Source organism: Habropoda laboriosa, unplaced genomic scaffold (assembly GCF_001263275.1).
Source record: "Habropoda laboriosa isolate 0110345459 unplaced genomic scaffold, ASM126327v1 scaffold119, whole genome shotgun sequence".
NCBI classification, from domain to species: Eukaryota; Metazoa; Arthropoda; class Insecta; order Hymenoptera; family Apidae; genus Habropoda; species Habropoda laboriosa.
The window spans coordinates 144,666-163,523 of record NW_017100225.1 but is presented as its reverse complement, the minus strand read 5'-3'; the positions used below and the strand labels follow the sequence as shown (position 1 = coordinate 163,523).

The 18,858-nt window shown below is 37.1% G+C and overlaps 3 protein-coding genes across 7 annotated transcripts in view; 1 reads left to right on the top strand and 2 right to left on the bottom strand.

Annotated features, from left to right (window-relative positions):
* Positions 1 to 14,790, bottom strand: part of LOC108571156 (leupaxin) — a 16,258-nt gene extending 1,468 nt beyond the window's left edge. The window contains exons 1-9 of one of the 5 annotated variants that reach the window (XM_017933135.1): positions 12,847 to 13,098; positions 7,985 to 8,136; positions 3,253 to 3,406; positions 3,008 to 3,137; positions 2,726 to 2,930; positions 1,697 to 2,011; positions 1,445 to 1,618; positions 1,088 to 1,318; positions 904 to 1,008 (exon numbers count right to left, since the gene is read on the bottom strand). In XM_017933135.1, coding sequence (XP_017788624.1) covers positions 904 to 1,008; positions 1,088 to 1,318; positions 1,445 to 1,618; positions 1,697 to 2,011; positions 2,726 to 2,930; positions 3,008 to 3,137; positions 3,253 to 3,406; positions 7,985 to 8,136; positions 12,847 to 12,940 — 1,560 coding nt within the window. In that variant the 5' untranslated portion in view covers positions 12,941 to 13,098. Of the gene's footprint in view, positions 1 to 903; positions 1,009 to 1,087; positions 1,319 to 1,444; positions 1,619 to 1,696; positions 2,012 to 2,725; positions 2,931 to 3,007; positions 3,138 to 3,252; positions 3,407 to 7,984; positions 8,137 to 8,778; positions 8,923 to 10,300; positions 10,526 to 12,846; positions 13,100 to 14,650 lie in introns of those variants that run through there. The other 4 variants (XM_017933136.1, XM_017933139.1, XM_017933137.1 and 1 more) reach the window with 4 other exon arrangements.
* A 236-nt stretch (positions 14,791 to 15,026) lies between these two features.
* On the bottom strand, positions 15,027 to 17,392 carry LOC108571164 (peptidyl-prolyl cis-trans isomerase-like 2). The gene is made up of 9 exons (XM_017933148.1): positions 17,160 to 17,392; positions 16,705 to 17,071; positions 16,465 to 16,630; positions 16,232 to 16,380; positions 16,029 to 16,152; positions 15,822 to 15,970; positions 15,604 to 15,755; positions 15,187 to 15,525; positions 15,027 to 15,111 (listed from the first exon to the last, which is right to left on the bottom strand). Exons 1-9 carry the CDS (start codon positions 17,189 to 17,191, stop codon positions 15,027 to 15,029), a joined length of 1,563 nt encoding a protein of 520 aa, XP_017788637.1. The 5' UTR covers positions 17,192 to 17,392.
* Positions 17,393 to 17,413: 21 nt separating this feature from the next.
* On the top strand, positions 17,414 to 18,257 carry LOC108571166 (39S ribosomal protein L11, mitochondrial). Its single transcript, XM_017933149.1, has 3 exons — positions 17,414 to 17,569; positions 17,728 to 17,917; positions 17,991 to 18,257. Exons 1-3 carry the CDS (start codon positions 17,435 to 17,437, stop codon positions 18,251 to 18,253), a joined length of 588 nt encoding a protein of 195 aa, XP_017788638.1. The 5' UTR covers positions 17,414 to 17,434; the 3' UTR covers positions 18,254 to 18,257.
* The last annotated feature ends 601 nt before the right edge of the window (positions 18,258 to 18,858 follow it).

Below are 18,858 nucleotides of genomic sequence, written 5' to 3'. Positions count from 1 at the left end.
ATCAACATGGAGAAACGACCGAACCAAGTCAAACATTAGTTACCTGTACGTGTGTGTGTATATGTGTAAATGTATATGGAAACGTGTACTATTAATATATATACATACATATATATATATAAAAGTACTATGTAAAATGTACGGATAGCAATTCGTAACAGATAAGCATCGCTAGAACTATATAGGATGCTGGCGCCAGACCACGTCTCCCTTCAACAATGAAGGCACGTGGCATAAGCTACCTGCATCAGAGTCAGTGAAAGTCCAACTCTCGTGTTTTGTGTGTGTTTTTTGTTTTCTTTTTTTTTTTCCTAATTTATTTTTATTTCGCAATACAATACTAGGCAATTGGTATATATATGTATGTATATACACATATTTGTATATATATATATTAGCGTAACGAACGTTTGTTAATAGTAAAATATAATAACAATATTCATCTATCTAAAAAAACGTAGCCTGACAACAAAAAAAAAGATCAATTCTCCGGCTGCATCGAACAAAACAATTTCCCGTAGAATATAACTATTGTAACCCTTAAAACGACGCCCTAAATGTTTTTTTTTTGTTTTCAAACGTGTTCTGTACATCTATCCTGTGTAATACGTGTGTTGTATGTGTGTGAGTGTGTACGCAAATGAATACGAATTTGAAGGAACATATTACGACGACGACGACGATGAGAGCGTGTCGGAATCGTGTTGCATTCTTCGTTTTGTGGACCGCCTAAAAAATCACCTGTTGAAAAAAATCGCGGGAGGGCAAAGGGGGAACAGCCAGACTTTGTGCATTTCTGCAAATCTGACAGCATACAGGCGGGAGGGGATTTGGGAACAATAGGGCCTTTTTTACATGAGAAATCGAAGCAACGGCGATGCGCTGTTAGCATCGCCTTTATGCTTCCTCCTCTTCCTCTTCGTCCTCATCGACACCGACGCATTTCGGGCAAACTGGTTTACCCTCCATCGCGTAAAACGACTTCCCGGAAACTGGCTTCTTGCAATCCTGTAAGTTTCACACCGTCATTTCAAAATGCTAAATTCGAAATTACGTGAATATCGCGACGGGGGGAGAAAAAACCTACCCTGCACACGAAACAATCCGGATGCCATTGGCTGTTCAACGCGGATATGTAATTCTCCATAATGGCACGGTTGCATCCGCCGCATTTCGGAGCGAACATATCGAAGTAATCCTCCCTGCAGTACGGCTTTCCATCTCGTTCGTGGAATCCCTCCTCGCCGAATTGTTTACCGCACTGAGCGCAAAAGAAGTGCTCGGTGTGCCAAGTTTTTTCCAGAGCTGTTACGCATTTCTGAAAATAACAACAGAGAGACATCACACGCGGGTTCGTGTAACCGTAGACGACGACATTGATCTAGAAAAGAGAGCGAGATGGCACGGCAAGCAGAGCGCGTGGCTTGTTCGGAAGAGGCCTTACGTCTAGAATAGGGCCGTTACAATAGGCGCAACGAGGCGAGAAGAGATTATGGTAATCAGGCTCGCAGTAAGGATGCCCTTCTCTCTCGAAGAAATTCCTCGTGCCTAGTTCTTGGTTACAATGGGTGCATGTGAAGTGTTCCGGGTGCCAGGTTTTTCCTAATGCGGTGATCACCTGCAAATTTCAAAGTTCATGTCAGATTTTTCAACGATCGTAGGAAGAGAGAGGATGTGTATTCCTTCGTTTATATACTTGTCCAACGATCGGCTTCTCGCAGGCGTTGCAGCATCCTTTCTGAGTAGTGTTCACACCTTGACGACTCATGTCGGCTTGAAGGTTTCCTAGCATAGAATCTAACTGATTCTGTTTGGTCTGTGTCGCTGGCTGCGGTGAATAGGGCTCTCCGTGTTGTTGCTGATAATGATGAGTTGTGTGTGTCTCGGTGATGTGAATCCGCGTCTGTGTCCCCTCAGGTGGCAACGGGCTCTGAGAACTCTTGGTCGCTTTGTTCGGCTTCGCGTACGGTGAATCGGTCACCGTTTGATGTTGATGGGAACTACTATTGATCTGCAAATGTTACGATGCATGATAAAATAGCTGTCGTTGTACTATAGAACAACGTATCGGAATATTCTTATAGACGAAGCGAAAGGAAGTGTATAGAGAGAGAAAGAGAGAGCAAGCTTTGGGTTACGGTGAAAAGATTTTCTTTCGTGTTAGAGAAAAGAGGATGTAAGTGGTGATCGATGGATGATTTTAGATTAGAGCAACATGTGCCGAGTGTGGTTAAACGAAGGGAATGTCAAGGTGCGCGAAGGTAAAGGCGATTAAGATGCGAAAAATCTTAAGGACCCCGGTTTGTGAAGATGTCGATTGGTAGAGGCGAGCTTGCAGACTGGCTGAAAGCTTTCAGAGATTTCGTGGATCACTATAATCCCCACCTTCTATATTTTCCCGCCCCTACCACGGAAAATCGCCGGAGACGAAGATAGAGAGAGAAGGAGAGAGAGAAGAAACGGATAGTCGGCTGGTGGTAGATGGTGGATGGTGGAAAGGAAGTTATTTTGGTAACCTAGGGAGCCAAGAATGGGCAGGAATAGTTTTAACAGCACTGTTTTCTCATTCTGTAGTGACTTTAATAGTAAGCAAAAACATTACAAATGCTTATTGCACTTGTGCTATCGAGATATCCATCGGAATTACGCAATTACTCTTAGATCGTGAGATATCGGGAGATAGCGAGACTTTTAACCGAATTTCTTTTACCGTCGAGATATGTACCTTGAATTCAGACAGAGAAGCCATTAAATCGTCCAGCTCCTTGGTAGCGTTACTGGCTGTGTGACCATTGGTAAAATTTTTCTGGACCTCGCTACGACTCAACGATCCATGCTGTCTAGAAGGATAATCGTCGTACACGGGTTGGATCTCCGTCGAGGTTTCCTGAATGGTCACTTTCACTCTGCCATCGGAGGATGGGTAATCCCTGATGGGAATGAAATCGTGTTAAACGCAACTACATCTTCTAGATTCATTTTTTTTTTTTCATCGAGAACCTCTTACCCGTTTGGTACCGCGGTGCTCAATTCCTCGAGCAAAGAATCCACGGTGGGCCTCGAGGCTGACATGCTACTTGGAGAACGAAGCATTGGACTAGAGTCTCCGTTCATTCCTCCCGAGGAAACGCGATTCTCTACGATAATTGCATTGATTTTTTTGCGTTAATTTTAATTATCGAAATTATTGTTCATCGTTTAGTTTTCGCGACTTGGTTGGGGAGATTTAAGTTGGGGCAGGGTGGAGCTAACCTCTTTCCTGATAGTGAGCATTGTAACGAGCATTGCTGAGGTCTTGGAGCAGAGTGTCCAGCTCGGAGAGGTTGTTGTTCAGCGAGGGCATCTTTCCTCCTGCGTTGCTCTTCGCGATGCTCTCCTCTATGGCCTCGCGGTTCTGATACGTCGGCTGTAATAACAATTCATCGCTCTATCTCTAATCCTTTCTATCGTGAGATAATATTCTTTCATATTTGCCGAATATCTGCTGCTGTAGTCTACAAGGACACGGGTCATGGACATAGATTGTCGATAATAATTGTGATTTTTCGCGATAGTCCATAAGGACACTATTTACACCCGAAAGCCTCAATAATAATTATAATTTTTCAGTGTAGTGCATAAGGACACGATTTACACCCGAAAACCTTAATAATAATTATAATTTTTCGCGATAGTCCATAAGGACACGATTTACACCTGAAAGCCTCGATAATAATTATAATTTTTCACTGCAGTCCATAAGGACACGGCTTACAACACCCGAAAGTCTCGATAATAATTGTGATTTTTCGCGATAGTCCACAAGGACACCTCGATAATAATTATTCTCTGATAAGTGAAAGCCTTAAATTTTCCTCGATTACTTACTCTCGGCAAAAGAAAAGTAATAAATCGACACATACACGGAGACGACGTGCATCCTGTTTATTCATTATTTAGACAAAAGAGAAGAGTAAGGAAAAAAGAACGGCCGGTAGACAGATTGGCAAGTGCCTGCAAAAGCATATTATTTCAAAACATGATGTCACTGGATGCCGTGCAGCATTTGTAAATACATTATCAATTAGGTGGACGCGCGGAGGACAAGGCGTCATACACTTTTAATAGAAACTTGCCCGCCAAACCAACCAAGATTTCTCGTTTGTTGCAAAATCCTCGAGAGAGAGAGACAGAGGACCACCGATTCGAATTTTGTTCCGGCGGGTTGCTTATCTAGTTAAAACACGATTCAACCGGCACTACCGACAGAGCAGAACTCAGAATCGGTACATTCTTCCAACTGGAACCCCCTCCTCTATTCCGTTCTTCGATCGATCGAAACAGTTACAGTGATTTTTACTTGTTCTTTTTTCTCTTTTTTTTTTTCTCTCAACGTTCGTCACGGAAAAAGATAAAGTGGCACGGAACGATACAGATCCTGATGGTGGAAACTAGGTTGGCTTGGTGAGTTGTCGTTCCAAAAATATCCATAGCGAACCACCGGGCGGAGAAACATGTCGCGGTCACAACCGAGAATCCTGCAGAAACCCTGCTTAAAATCTCTTCCTACGACTTGGTTTCGTCGAATATCGAAATGGCTAGCCTGCGAACATTTTACTCCTCAAGGCTGCTGGATCGAAAAATAAACACGCGCCTATAAGCTGCGGAGATCTACAGTGGGCTTACTAACACGATAAATCAACGTTTCGCCAAAATTTTGCGAAAGTACACCGAGGAAGAACCTTCTGTCGAGCGATCTATCGAAGGTGAAACGCACTTTTTAGCAAAGTTTCATTGTACTATTCTATGGTAAGCTTGCTGTAACGCGATAAATCGACGTTTCGATAAATTTTGCGATGGTTCACGGAGAAGAACCTTCTATCGATCGATCTATCGAAAGTGAAAAAAACACTTTTTGCAAAGGTTTATTCGCAATTTTGCAATTTCAAGTTTCCACATACAATCTATACGAATTGTTGAAGAAGAAAAAATGTGTGAAAGGCTGAGAATTGAATTTGGTGGCTGAAAGGGGCGCGTGTACCTTCGAGAATCGATGCTTTATGCACGGTTTACGCAACGGCCTCGATATCGCGCATTGTAACGACCGCGAATACGTAATCGTTCGTGCTAAATTCGAATCAAAGGAAAAGCTCGATGGTCTCGAATCTCGGTGACGTGCACGATTCGACAGGTTTTCGCCAACTTTTCGTCGTTGTCTCGACTGAAAATCTGAAATCTAGAAGCACCAATGTACACCGTCTAGTTTCGCCAAAACCGTTCCAAGAAGAACGGAATATGACACGTATTTTGATTTTTATACACACACGAGCTGCTAGGTTTATCAAACCGTGAACACAATTATCCTCGCGCGCGACAGGAGCCTCTCCGTAAATTATCGCCGCCGTGCAGACGCGCCTTAACGCCAAAATCGTTTCTCCCGCGAGACCTTATTTTTCCACGAATACGCCGTTTTTTTCTCCCTTCGATATACGGTGTATTTATAAGTCGAAGCTCCAGGGATGTTCGAAAAGACATCCGCTATATTTAATGTAACGCCGAAAGGAAGGCCAGGCATTCTCGTTCACCAGCTGGCGGAAAAATTGGATTTCCGACTATACACGCTCGAATAACACGCAAGGTGGCCAAGAAATTCTACACTCAACTCTCGAATCTATACACTCGAAGGTTCATTTGTATTTTCCTCTTTAAATCGTGCTCAACTGTTATGCAAAGGTATTGTTAAAATTTATGAATAAAAAAGTAGGTTTTCTCGTTAATTTAGATTAATTTAAGTGATCCAACCTGGTAACCTAACCTAACCTTAAATTGATTTAGATTATATTGAAAATCAGGTTATACAGGTTAACGTGGCTGTTCGACGATTCATCTTGATTGAACGAGTTTCAATGAAATTTCTTTTTTCGAAGAAGAACTTGACATTCTGTTTGATACGTCGATAAATGTTAGCGATCGTAATTGCTCAATTCGAACGTAATTAGACACGTGGAACGGAGACACGTCGTTTCTCATTTCCTCCATTCCCCACTAATTACATCTGTGAACGGGTTAAACGTTGTTTACACGAGCTATTCTAACATCGAAGCGTCTTTCTCACGATGTGACCACGATAAAACCGCGTAAAACGACCGCTTCTTGCGTAAGAGGGGAACGGTTAAAGCGTTCGAGAAACTCGACGACGACGAAGCGGGGCAATTAAATCACGGATGAAGTTGTATTTTATAAGAAGAATCGGTTTTGGCAGTCTGCAACTTGTGCACTTGGCGCGATAGTAGTCGGCGTTGCACGTGAAACGGGAAATTTCGCAGCCAACTCGTCGAACGTCGAAAAGCTGAATAATTGATGGATCGTTGCTCGCCACTGGGAACAATCAATAGCGACGTCGCTGGGGAATGTAACAGGTGTTCCGCGGAAAAAGATCGATAAACGTTAGACTACGATGACTCGAGGATTTGCTTCTTTATACACTCGTGTCATTCGTTTTTTTTTTCTTTTCATCGTTATATAAGAAATTTTCAGGAAACTATTATAGGTTATATTTTCAGGATTATACGCGAAAATGTATTTTCAATAGTTTGGTAATTTTAGATGTGATTCTAGTAGTATTTTTGGTGTCTCGATTTGGAAACGATTCGATTTACGAATATATTTAACGCGGTGACCGTATCTCAGGTAATTGGTCAATTTCCTGCGGAATGATCGAACGCCGCTCGTTGATAGTCTCAAATGCTAATTGTCGAGACGGAATCCATAGCGATTCATCATTCATTATGAGGCATATTTCAGAGTCGATTAACCGTGAAATTACGAGGGATCGGTGATTTGGTCATTGAACAAGTTGTCCGTTGAGGTTAGGATCGTAGAATTCAAAGCGGAAAGAATTTGAAGTGTGTGTAACTTGAATCCAATTTTCCCAGGATATCCCGTTTTTTCTTTCCATTTTTTTTTTACATCGATCCACTTTTTGAGGCTCGACGATCCTCGAGCGGTCGATTTTAGGAGGCAATATAGATTCTAATTTTAGACGATCCCTTACGTCACACGTATCTCTGGAATTTATCTATTTTGCACGTTCTTCAACGAGGGATTCTTCTTGTATTTTCTCTAAAACAGGGAAAGAAGAAAAAAAAACGTGGCAAATAGTTTTGACTTTATTTTAAACGGGTGACGTGGGACCATTTGGTGTTGGACAACTTCTAACAACATGTCGAGTCGTAGTCTCTAAAAATACGATGCAAGTACGATCGAGATACAAAACGTGTTTCGATGCATAGAAAAATTACGAGCAATTCCGCCTGTTCGCCAATTTGTCCACCGTTTCAAACGGGAGGAAATCGTAAAGTAACGTTTATTTGCAGATTCGAATGTTTTTTCAGCGGAGACCTTCCTTCGGATCGCTCTATTTCGAGACGTTATGGAAAATCGAGGGAAGGTCACTGCAGGATTTAAAACCGCGAGAACGCGGACAAGCGAAACGTGTCACCCTCGCCATCTATCCCTGGCAGGCTGTAACCTGTGCAACACGCTTCACCGATGATCCACTCACGGTCGATAAAACACAGCGACATCGGTAAAAAAGGTAATTTCACGAATTTGACACTGACAGAGCGAACTGTCCCGATTTATGGTAGTAATAAACATCGAATTCTTTGTCAATTTTATCGAAAAACTACAATGTTTGATTTATCAGGGTGACATACGAATGACTGTGTATTCCAAGCGTTAAAAAACAGTTCGAAAAAATACAAATCTTTTCCCTGTACCAAAAATGTATGAGTTAACAACGGACAGAGTCGACAGATGGTGTACGTGTTAATAAATTTTATTGTGATTGTTTTATGAGTATTTTATGCATAGTATTTTGCCGGTGTGTAACGAGCGATGTGCAACTGGTTTTCGTATTAAAACATTGGCGTAAATCGAGCAAGAGAATGAAATTTTTTGTATCAACGATTGGCAAAGCATTCTATAAATACAAAACACATACCGATTGCGGCGGAAGGGGAGAAGTTCGATTATCGTAAGATCTATAGGCGGTGGTTCGTGCGCCGTTCAATGATCCGTAACCAGGAGTCGCGTTGCTGCCGACATGATTTCCTTCCGACGACACTGTGTTCTGCAGGTCCGCCAGCAGCGCATCTGAAATCAGTAATTTAATACTGTGAACGACGTTGAGAAATATCTTCAATTATCCCTAACGATCTCAAGAAGACACGATTGAATTATCTGCCTTTTTACGGGAATTAAACGAATTGGCTCGTTTCACGTGAAAAATATTCCTAAAGTGAAGCCTATTATTCTTCAGATATTGCTTTAAGTGAATTACAATTTCTCTGTGATTATTTTCTACTTATAAAATGGTTGTTTGTGTCGCTTAAATAACGAGAATGATGTCAGCGTCGCCGATAACTGCGTTAAATTTTCATCGAAGCAGTTTGCAAACACCTCTAACATTCAGTGAGTGTAAATTTAGGTTAGTCCGGTGGAAAAGTGCACCGAAATTAACTAGATCAGCGAGTAACTGTCACAATACCACGTTAAATATCATCTCTCTTTCATAACAAGTAAAGGAAACCTCTAATTTTTTATTTCCGCCTCGCACACAAATATTTGCACACACAGACACTCACACAAAGTGTTTCCGATACATCACGATAGAAGTGACGAAAAAAAAAGCGATGACGCGAGCGTTGTTCAAACGAGCAAAGCCGCGAGATAAGCGTATAAGGTGATACTGCCTGTGTGCGCCTAGCGATCGCAAAAAGAAAATCGATCATTTACCAAGGCTCAGCAGGTTAGTTTCCGTTTTCTCAGTATTGTACGCCTCGTAGAAATTATCGGCGGTTGCCTGTGACTCGCATCCTGCTTCCATCTCGAGACAAACCGCGACACACCCACTGTTCCGAGAACGTCGAACTTTCCCACGAATTTCCGGTCGAATCGAAACCGACGCTTGCAAGATATTTGCGAAATTACGTACTTTCTACTCTCTTTCACAAATCGAACATTCTTCGTTCAATCGAGTGAATAAAATCGATAGTATCGTATCGATATCTTCGATGGCGAAACACTAGTGGTAGGTATAACGCCGAATGTGCAGAATTTTCTACTGAAATGTTCGTCGTCCGTTTGCCTTGGAACGTACACGTAAAACAAGCACGATAAATTTCTCTTTTATCTCCTTTTCCTTTATACCATACTTTTCCACGAGGACGAAAACTCGCGATGGAATGGGTAAACTGTTACGTGGTTATCGATACATTGGCGGGATTTTGTGCGCGCGAGCGCGTGACGATCGACAAAACGGTACTGATTGTCAATCAAGTTCTCGGTAAAGCGACCGGCTTCGAAGCCGGAGGATAGAAGCCTGGAGGAGGCAAGCTGGTCTGGAGAAGGAGAAGGAACAGGAGATGGAGGGAGTATTCTGACAACAAGGGAAGTAGGAACCCGTGGCTGTTACAAGGCGAAGGAAAAGTCTAGTCGGTTACGAAGAAACGCCTGGGTGAGTGGAATCTGAGCGAAATGATGCTTCTGGATCGAGTGGACGAGTTATTTCGTGGAAATCGAAGCCTTCTTTGAACTAGCTGCTAGGTGTTGCTGATAGTATCGTTGCTTGAGAGACTTGAAAAAGGATAGCAAAACAAAGATAAAACAACGCGAACGAACGTTCATTTAAAAGTTAAACATGTGTTGGTTTCTGCTTCGTCGGTAATGTAGAACATCAGGTAGAAAAGCGTTAGATTTTTAAAAGTGTCCATGTTGATATTATCTTGTCTGTTTAATTTCGTGATTGTTAATTAATAAATACAATTACCGAGTGTTGAATGTACTGTGTATTAATTCTGTACTAGTATACGGGATGTGACGAATGAATGAGATTCAACGTTGGCAGGAAGCCTATTGAGCTTCCCCGGATCTATTTTATACTTCTGAATCATACGGTCCATTTCGACATTAATATTGTGCGATATGCGTAACGCACTTTCGTCATAAATTTCTAGGAGATTGGACACATGGTAATGGTTCTGGATGGTTAATAAATTTCACGAAGGAATCATAGTTGTACGTGTTTAATACAGAGTGTCATAGTTTCTACTATATCACATTGAATACACGTTATAACCTATAAAATTTGATACGAATATTAAATAGGATAAAACAGAAGAATATCCCAAAGAGTAAGTGTACCGTACCGTCATAATATATACAGAATTCAGTGTAATTATGACAGTGATTTTTGTGCAAAGACAAAGTCATTTTTTCCCATTAACTCGTACTGCCATTGCACTCTATAGTTACTTACTTATGTATTGTTCCCAGCATGCGTGTCTTTGGATCGTTGCCAAACGAACCGGTGCAATCGGCGATACAGATCTCATAATGTCGGTCATGTTGTTGGTTTTAACGATGCAACATAAATAAAATCGAACAACGCGAGATTTAAGTAGTATTTAATACATCTGCGAATCAGATCAAAAAGCTGTTGCTTCAAACGTTCTTCTGATTACCATCGACCGATTCGTGTTAACCTATCCTAGTCTGACGTTCACTAGACACTGATTTTTGATGCAGCTTGCGGTCAGAGTGATACAAACAGGAAAGAGTAACGACGACAATTTCGAAATTGCAATTTGACCAAAGAAAATGTTAAAAATAAATCTTGCCCCCTGCCAATTACGTTTACTATAAATTTCGCGGCGAATCAAACATCTAATTGTGACATCTATTATCGCGACGCTAACAAGCGTACGACTTTACTGTACTATCCAGCGATAATCGTAAAATCTGATTACCGTCAAATAATTCGGCGAATTTTAATTGAAATTAATATAGCTATAGAAACAACAGACTCTTCCCGTACTGTCACGTGTAAGTAATCGATAGAAGGCCCGTATTTATTGCGAGATCAGATAGAACTGGCAGCACGTGTTTCTTAAACTGCATCTACAGAATCTGTGTTACGTGAATTCATCTCCTCCTTCCTTTGTCCCTGTTTTCTTCCCTCCCTCTTTTCAACCTTGTTGCAGTCCACCTCTGTTGCGAACCTTCATATACACACGATGCTTATAGACGAATGTTTTCACCTAGATACATGACGACAAACTAACCAAAAATAACTTCGACTAGTTATGATCTTCTCGTGGTTTTCTCCCGTTATTTCCAGTTTTCTTCGATCGATTAAGACGTATAAAATTTGTCGATAACTTAAAAAAAAAAGAAGAGGGATATATTACCATGTGAGTGGAATGGGTCACGTTGAACCTGCTCGAACAGTTATTTACGTTGATCGTAAACGTAGGAAGTTAAATCTCGCAACGTTCAACCAGATATGGATGTGTATAGATCAAGCCAAGGTTCGTTCAAGGAAGAGATGCCTACGCATATATCGGATCATTATATGATCTTTGATGTAATGATATGCACGATAAATAACCGCGGTTTCCTGCATCTCTAAAAAAAGAGCTTTCTCAAATTTTAAATTGCTATTTATCATATAAACTACTTCTGAAGTACTATAGAAAACAATCGATATGTATGCATGTATATATAAATAATTAAAACGTATATTTTATTTTTCTTGTCAACATTCCTGACAAAGAAACTTATTCGATTAGTATGCTCAACAGGAGACGTACATTTAAATGTAACGTTAACACGTCTCAACCCTTTCACTTTTGAAATTGAAAGGAAATTTGAAGTTTAGTAATTATCAACAATGTAGTGACGAAAACATCGCCGATAAAGAAGATTTCGTGCATCGATAAAGTAGTACTTTAGTGTCAGCAATTGAAAATAGATTGCACCACTTGAAAAGTCGAGAGTATTTTTAATTTAAACTTCCTTGGATACGTACAGAGATCAGCTACCACATTCTTTTACACATTTCCATAAAAAGATCGTCCGTAAATAATGACTTGAACAATTATTGCAGAAAGTTTAGTGTCAAGGCAACCCACATTGTAGGTGAAAGGTAAAAAAAAAAAAAAAAAGAAAAAAAAAGTGAACTGTTGCATCGTGAGTCATTCTTTCGGACAGAACTAAATGTGCATTTTAAAAATAATTTAAATCCACGTATTGTGCAATACAACTTGATAAAATAGATACACTCTTCGCGTAATTTCAGTAGAATTCTGCATGTTTCGAATTAACCACCGTGTACATTAACCTTTTGAAAATATGCCAAAAATACATTTCCGTCAGTGGTTCAAGAGCACTATAAATTTCTCAATGCATAAAGTAAAAGATTCAAGAAGAAAGAGCATATGCGAATAAAATGAACCAATGATTTTATCACACGATCGTAGTTCATGCTCGAATGGAAGGTTATCATGTTACACATCGTACTATTAAACTCGTGAAAAATTGCATTCAATAATTATGTAGTTTCGTTGAAAGAATTTAAAAGCTGCTTAACTAATTTGCTCGATTCAAAAGTGTTTTAACACGTGTTATACATCTACAAAAGAAAAAAGAAAAAAAAAACAACATTTCATCGCGAGCAATTGAGTTTAATTTAAAAGTCTACGTTATGTTATCACGCAAAGTTGCGTGAACGCGAAGCGACGCTGATACAGATACTAGATCGATATAGTATGTACTAAACTAAATAATTCTTTAACGCTAATTTTATGACAGAAAGGATATCAAGAACAATTTTTCATTCATATTTCTCACCGGTATTCGTATTACGTATGCAAATAGGTCACATATATGCACGTACGCATCCGCGATCATTACAAACAATTTTGTAATGTTCGGTGCTATTTCGAAATTTCGCAATGGAAAAATGAGAAATGTAGTTCAATGTCAGTCAAAATGTGAAATATCCAAACAGAAATGTAAACTTACATCCTGGTGGTGAACCCTTTTTAATGGTGATTTTATAGGGCTGATAGATAGCGCTTGGTTCTACTTTTCCGTACATCGTTCGATCCATAGCCATTATTTTTTTTTTATGTGGCACTTGTTAATATAATCACATTAATATTCATCAAGTGTTTTTTTCTTTCATTCAAAATCACAATAAATCACGAAATCATCGCGTACACGTACAAGTGTGTATACTATTATGTAGCACTTTTACTGCGGTAATGCTTCTCTTCACTGTCTATCGCGAACGACCGAGCTGTGTAGACGATCGATTGGTGGTGGGGATGATGCACACACCAAACGGCCACTTGTTGAATGCTGTCTGTGAATTTTATACGTATAAGCATGCGAATAGGTGCATGGTCTATTTGTTCGTTAAAAAAGGAAGAGAAAAAGGCAGATGTAACTTGATGAATCGATTAGTTATTCTAATTAGATTCTGCATCGTATTACACGCACGTTTAAGTATTCTTCTTCGACGCACAAACATAGACTTCATTCGCATACAACGTCCTATTGAAATTTTATCTAAAGAGATGAATGGCTATATTTTTTAACCGATCGAAATACGACAGAACGATTCAATCGACTCTCTGTGGATAGACCGAATTTGACCAAGGGAAAATGAGAAGTTCAAATGTACAAGTGTATTTCAAGCGCTCGCCCGCACTAAAGCATCCATCCTCTCCCCGCAGCGCCAATAACAAGAGGACAACGGCGCCGTGAAATACACTAAAAATACGTAGAATCGTTGGCACGACAGCTCAGGGCACGATATTACGCGATTTTGAGAAGTCTCTTCCGGTTTCATGCATCAACCACGTGTAACACGTGTATTTCTCTAATTTTCAAAAGGTTCTCCTTTAACGTTAGAATATTTTATCCAAGTTTCTATTTGCTTGACAAAAACATTTGAGAACTGCAATTTTATTCGAAGATTAAAATTATCAGATCAGAACTGTGACAATTTTGTATAAAGATAATAATAAATTAACACCAGTTACGGAGAGGTAACATTGGTTTTAAAGTTGATATAAATAAACGAAGATATAAATTCACTGCAAACGTATACGATTACAACAAACGTACGGCGAACACTGAACTAATTAAACGTATATAATAAGTAACGTATCGAATGAGGTTAAACAAGGTATTCAAATTACAGAAAAGCATTTAAATAAATTTTAATGTATGTATATCAAGGAACCACACTACAAGGGGTATGTTATGCATTTGACGGTGACACAACGAAATGTTATCCATGAAAATTAAAGTATTAGTTACGTACTTGCATTTTCTCTGTTTTTCACACAATTATGTACATGTTATCTAGATTTTGTTAATTAAATCCAGAATCACTAATTTTTTAAATAAATACCTTATACATATGTATGTATGTATTTACGTACTTACATATATAGTTCGTGACGGTGACAAATACATATTGTGAAAAAAGTATGAACAATTGAATAATTTTTTATCACAAATAATATGATGAATATTTATATTCTTTTTATATTTATATATCTACGTATACATAAGTAATATTAAAATTAAACTAAAATTGAAGTTGATAAGTCATATTTAAATGAATTGATATTATGCTTGTAAAATTTCAAGTTAAAATCGAAAGGATAATATTTTCATTGTTGTACTCAAAATTTTATTTAAATAAAAAGTAACAGTAAGAGTTAATAAAGAAACGTGGTATGATAGTTCTGACAGCCTGATTTCAATTTGAGGTTATCTTATGAATTGCATATTTAAAATTATTCTTACTCACCTAAATCATCCATGTTTAATTTATATTAATCTTGTGAACACTTTTATACAAATTACACTCAAACCTAATAATTTCAAATTAAAACTACGACGAAATACGTCAAAATTGTATGCACAGTGCACTTCTCTGAATTAGGTAAAGCAAACATCAAATATGGAGAACCTAGGCCCTCAATTTTCAACTTCCAGTATTCATTGTCTAACCTTTACACATTTTAATAAATTCCCGCTCAATTTGAATGTTATATTCAACAAAGACAATAAAAATGTATAAACAATGGTTTATTATTCTGTATAATCATAGAAATAATTTACAATATAGGAAGTAAAATTCCAAGTAATTTATATTTATACATTGTTGTTCATAATTTGTGTAACTACCAAGAAGAAAAATCACCAAATGAGCTTGCAATTTTTCTCTTTTTGACTGTAGATGCTATATTCGACTCCTCTTTTTCCACCCTGCAAATAACAATAACGATTAATACTATTCTAACAATTTATGGACATGTTATTGTCTACATAATGCGATTTTACTTGTTTTCTTCTTTGTCCATTCTTATGTATTTTCCTACACCGGACCTATATACTTTTAATATATCATTCTTTCCCGTTTTATTATCTGATTTATTTTTCGCAGCTTCTTGAGCCAATCGCTCAGTTTCAGCCGTACGTTCAGCAGTTAATTGTTCGTCTGCTTCTTGAAAAGGATCGACAAAGACTTGCGCCCTTTGTATTATTATATCTTCTATCGGCTTGTCTTTGTTATCTACTTCAATTTTTTCAATAGCATTTAACGTTTCGAGTCCACCTACTATCTTTCCAAAGACAGTGTGCTTACGGTCTAAATGTCTGCACGATCGAAACGTAATGAAACTGCAATTACATAAAACACTATTAGTAATTATGAAATTGTGCCTGTAAATGTATAAAGCAACGTAATGGAACGTATACAATTGCGATCCATTTGTATTTGATCCAGAATTCGCCATTGATAAAATTCCTCTTCCTTGATGAATCAGATTTGGCTTGAATTCATCTTCGAATGTTTTACCCCAAATAGATGTTCCCCCATTGCCAGTGTTAGTAGGGTCACCTCCTTGTATCTGAATAGTTTAATATTGATATTTTCATTATTTACAAAATTTATGTATAAGAAGTGACGTATTTACCATGAAATTCCGTATAGACCTATGAAATTTTGTTCCATCATAGTAACCATTTTGACAGTGTCTTATAAAATTTTCACAAGTTTTTGGAACAAGATCACAATGAAGTTCTAGATTTAAAGCACCAAAATTTGTGAGCAATCTTACATATCCTGTAAAAAAATATAATGTAGTTAAAAGAAGTATATAAAGGTAATATTAATTGCTTGCCTTTCTTTTTAACTCTTTCATATCGTACTAAATCTTCTGCAATAACTGCTGCTTGATGTGTAGTTTCTGTTGGCATTACTGTTGATGTAAAACCAGCTGCTACTGCACCAGTAGAGTAGTGTGCCTAGATATACAAATTTTTGCTTTTCTATGCCAGATTTTGTTAAAATCAAAAATAAAACTATTAATTTCCCTATACAAACCGCATTAAATTTATCCGCTTTTGGCTTGGAAACTTCTTGTTTAGTTTCAATTTGTTTATAATCCCTATTTAATTCTGCTAATATTTCTTTGGTTTCCATAGATACAGTTTTCAATTTTGCATTTGGATTATTACGGTCTTTTATAATTTCTGAAACATTAATTTTAATTTCAATATGAATAAAGTTCTTATTAGAACTAATTAAAATCCATTAAATGAAATATAAAATATTACCTTCATCTTCAAGTTTTATATTATTTTTAATATGATGAAATGTAGATAAATTAAATTTCATTGCATAATTTGGATCTTGTATGGTAATGATATCCTTCCTTGCAAAAGGTTCATCACTTATTAAATCTTTCCAATTACGTGTCTTTATATTTAATTGTTCCACAGCCTATAAACAAACCATTATAAATTAAACAAATAACAATAAATATTTGTAAAAAGTATACAGAATTTTTTCTATACCTCATGTGAAAATACATTTCCACTTGTTTTGATAGCAACAATATGAGAATGCTTGGTAAATAGTTTGAAAAGAACTGGACAATGATATTGCCCTTCTGAATTTTTATGAAAGTTAAGTTTTATTAAAGTTTTTGGATCTAATGGTTTGCCTGTAACAGGATTATGCTTATATCTTTTTATATATTCCAATATTGCTTCTAGTTCAAAAATGTTTCCTTCTGGATCAGAATAAGGATGTTGAAAAGGTTGTAGAGTTAAACAACAATGATCATAAGGTAAGCGACGAAATGTTGTATCTTCACTTTGTTCAGAAGTTCCACCTTTTTTGCCACCATATAATGTTGTCCATTCTGTATATGTTAAATACCTACAGAAACAGTAAAGAGAAATAGTTTAAGTAAAAGAATAAAAATTTTGTTGTCATAACCCAAAATAACATTTTTAAAGAATCTTACATTTTATCTTTCTGATGCTGCCGTTTACCCATCTTGATTGTACTATTGATTAATCTTCTTTAAAATAGAATTGTAATTCTTAAAATTCCTCAAGTTAATAATATTTTACGTTACTCGATACTTGTTTTTACTTTGACATAAGTTCTATACTGTATCTCATATTTATAGCATTGTATAGTAAGGTCATTTTCTCAGTTTGCTCAACCTGGAAACTAAGTGTGACCAAATTCAAGTATAAGTATAAATTGATTTGAGGTTAGAAATCTTTTATAAAAATGTCTAAGGCACTTAAAAGAGGATATGTAGCAAAGAAAGTGTTGCAAAAGGTAGACCATTCTTCACCGTTACGGGTAAACATTCCTGCAGGAATGGCAACTGCTAAACCACCACTTGGTGCACAACTTGGTCAGGTTAAGAGAATCTCATATCTCCCATTTGTAAAATTTTATGATGCACGTTTTATTTTTTGTTATGAATAAAAACAATAGTAAATTATATCATTCATTTAAGTTTCATAAAAACTCTATAATTCTTTGTATGTGTGACAGATTTATATTATTACTTTTAGCGAAGTATCAATGTAGCAAATTTTTGCAAAGAGTTTAATGAGAGAACAGCTAATATTAAGACTGGTATACCTTTACCATGTCGTGTTAAGGTAAAACCAGATGGTACTTATGAATTAGTTATTCACCAGCCACCAGCAACATTTTTCTTAAAACAAGCAGCTGGAATATCAAAAGGAAAAATCCCTAATGGTAAATTAAACATTACAAATATACGAAAGTACTGAATATATGAAGTTATTATAATGGTACATGTATATTCTAGAGGAACTAGCAGGAAAAATAACATTCAAGCACTTGTATGAAATTGCAGTCATTAAATCACAAGATCCACCTTTAGAGTTATTGACTTTAAAAGATGTTTGTCAAATGCTTGTTGGAATTGCTCGTACTTGTGGCATTGTAATTGTAAATACAATAGATCCAGTAGAATATGCAGAATTTATGAAACAGAGAGAAGAAAATCTTCAAATTTTCCTAGCAGAATTACAAGAATCCAAGATCAGTAAAGTACTTAGAGGATCTTAAAGTGCAGCACCAATATAATTTCCTGTACATATTTAATAAAAATAAGGTAGCCCTTAAAGTATAACATCATACAGTGTCATGATATCTTTTATTCCTTTATGATACACACTAAAGACAAAGTAAAATAAGAGTAAGTAGTAGGAAATATGTTCATTTCAATGAACCGTACATTTATTATTTCGTCTCCACGCGAAATTCCACAAACCAGAAGTTATTAATTATAAATTTACATCACAATAAATATTAACTATAAGTACATGTACAAATACATGTGGTACTCCATGGGCACATATGCTAACTGCTAGAGTAGCAGTATCAATTACAATGTTGCGCGTTTTATAAGCATCGAAATTGTGAGATTTTCGATATGAAATTATATGAAAATATATTTAAAAATTAAACCATGAATAAATTCATTTTTCAATCAAGATATCTTAAAAATAGTACCACATATTTCCCTTCTATACTTGCCCAACTCTACTTGCCATATAGGCTGAAGGGAACTTAAAATATTTGAAAAGCAAAAGATGATGTATCGATATATCGTTATTGAACTAATCGTTTGACAGTTATTAACTAGCTTCACAACGATTTGCTGACGTTCT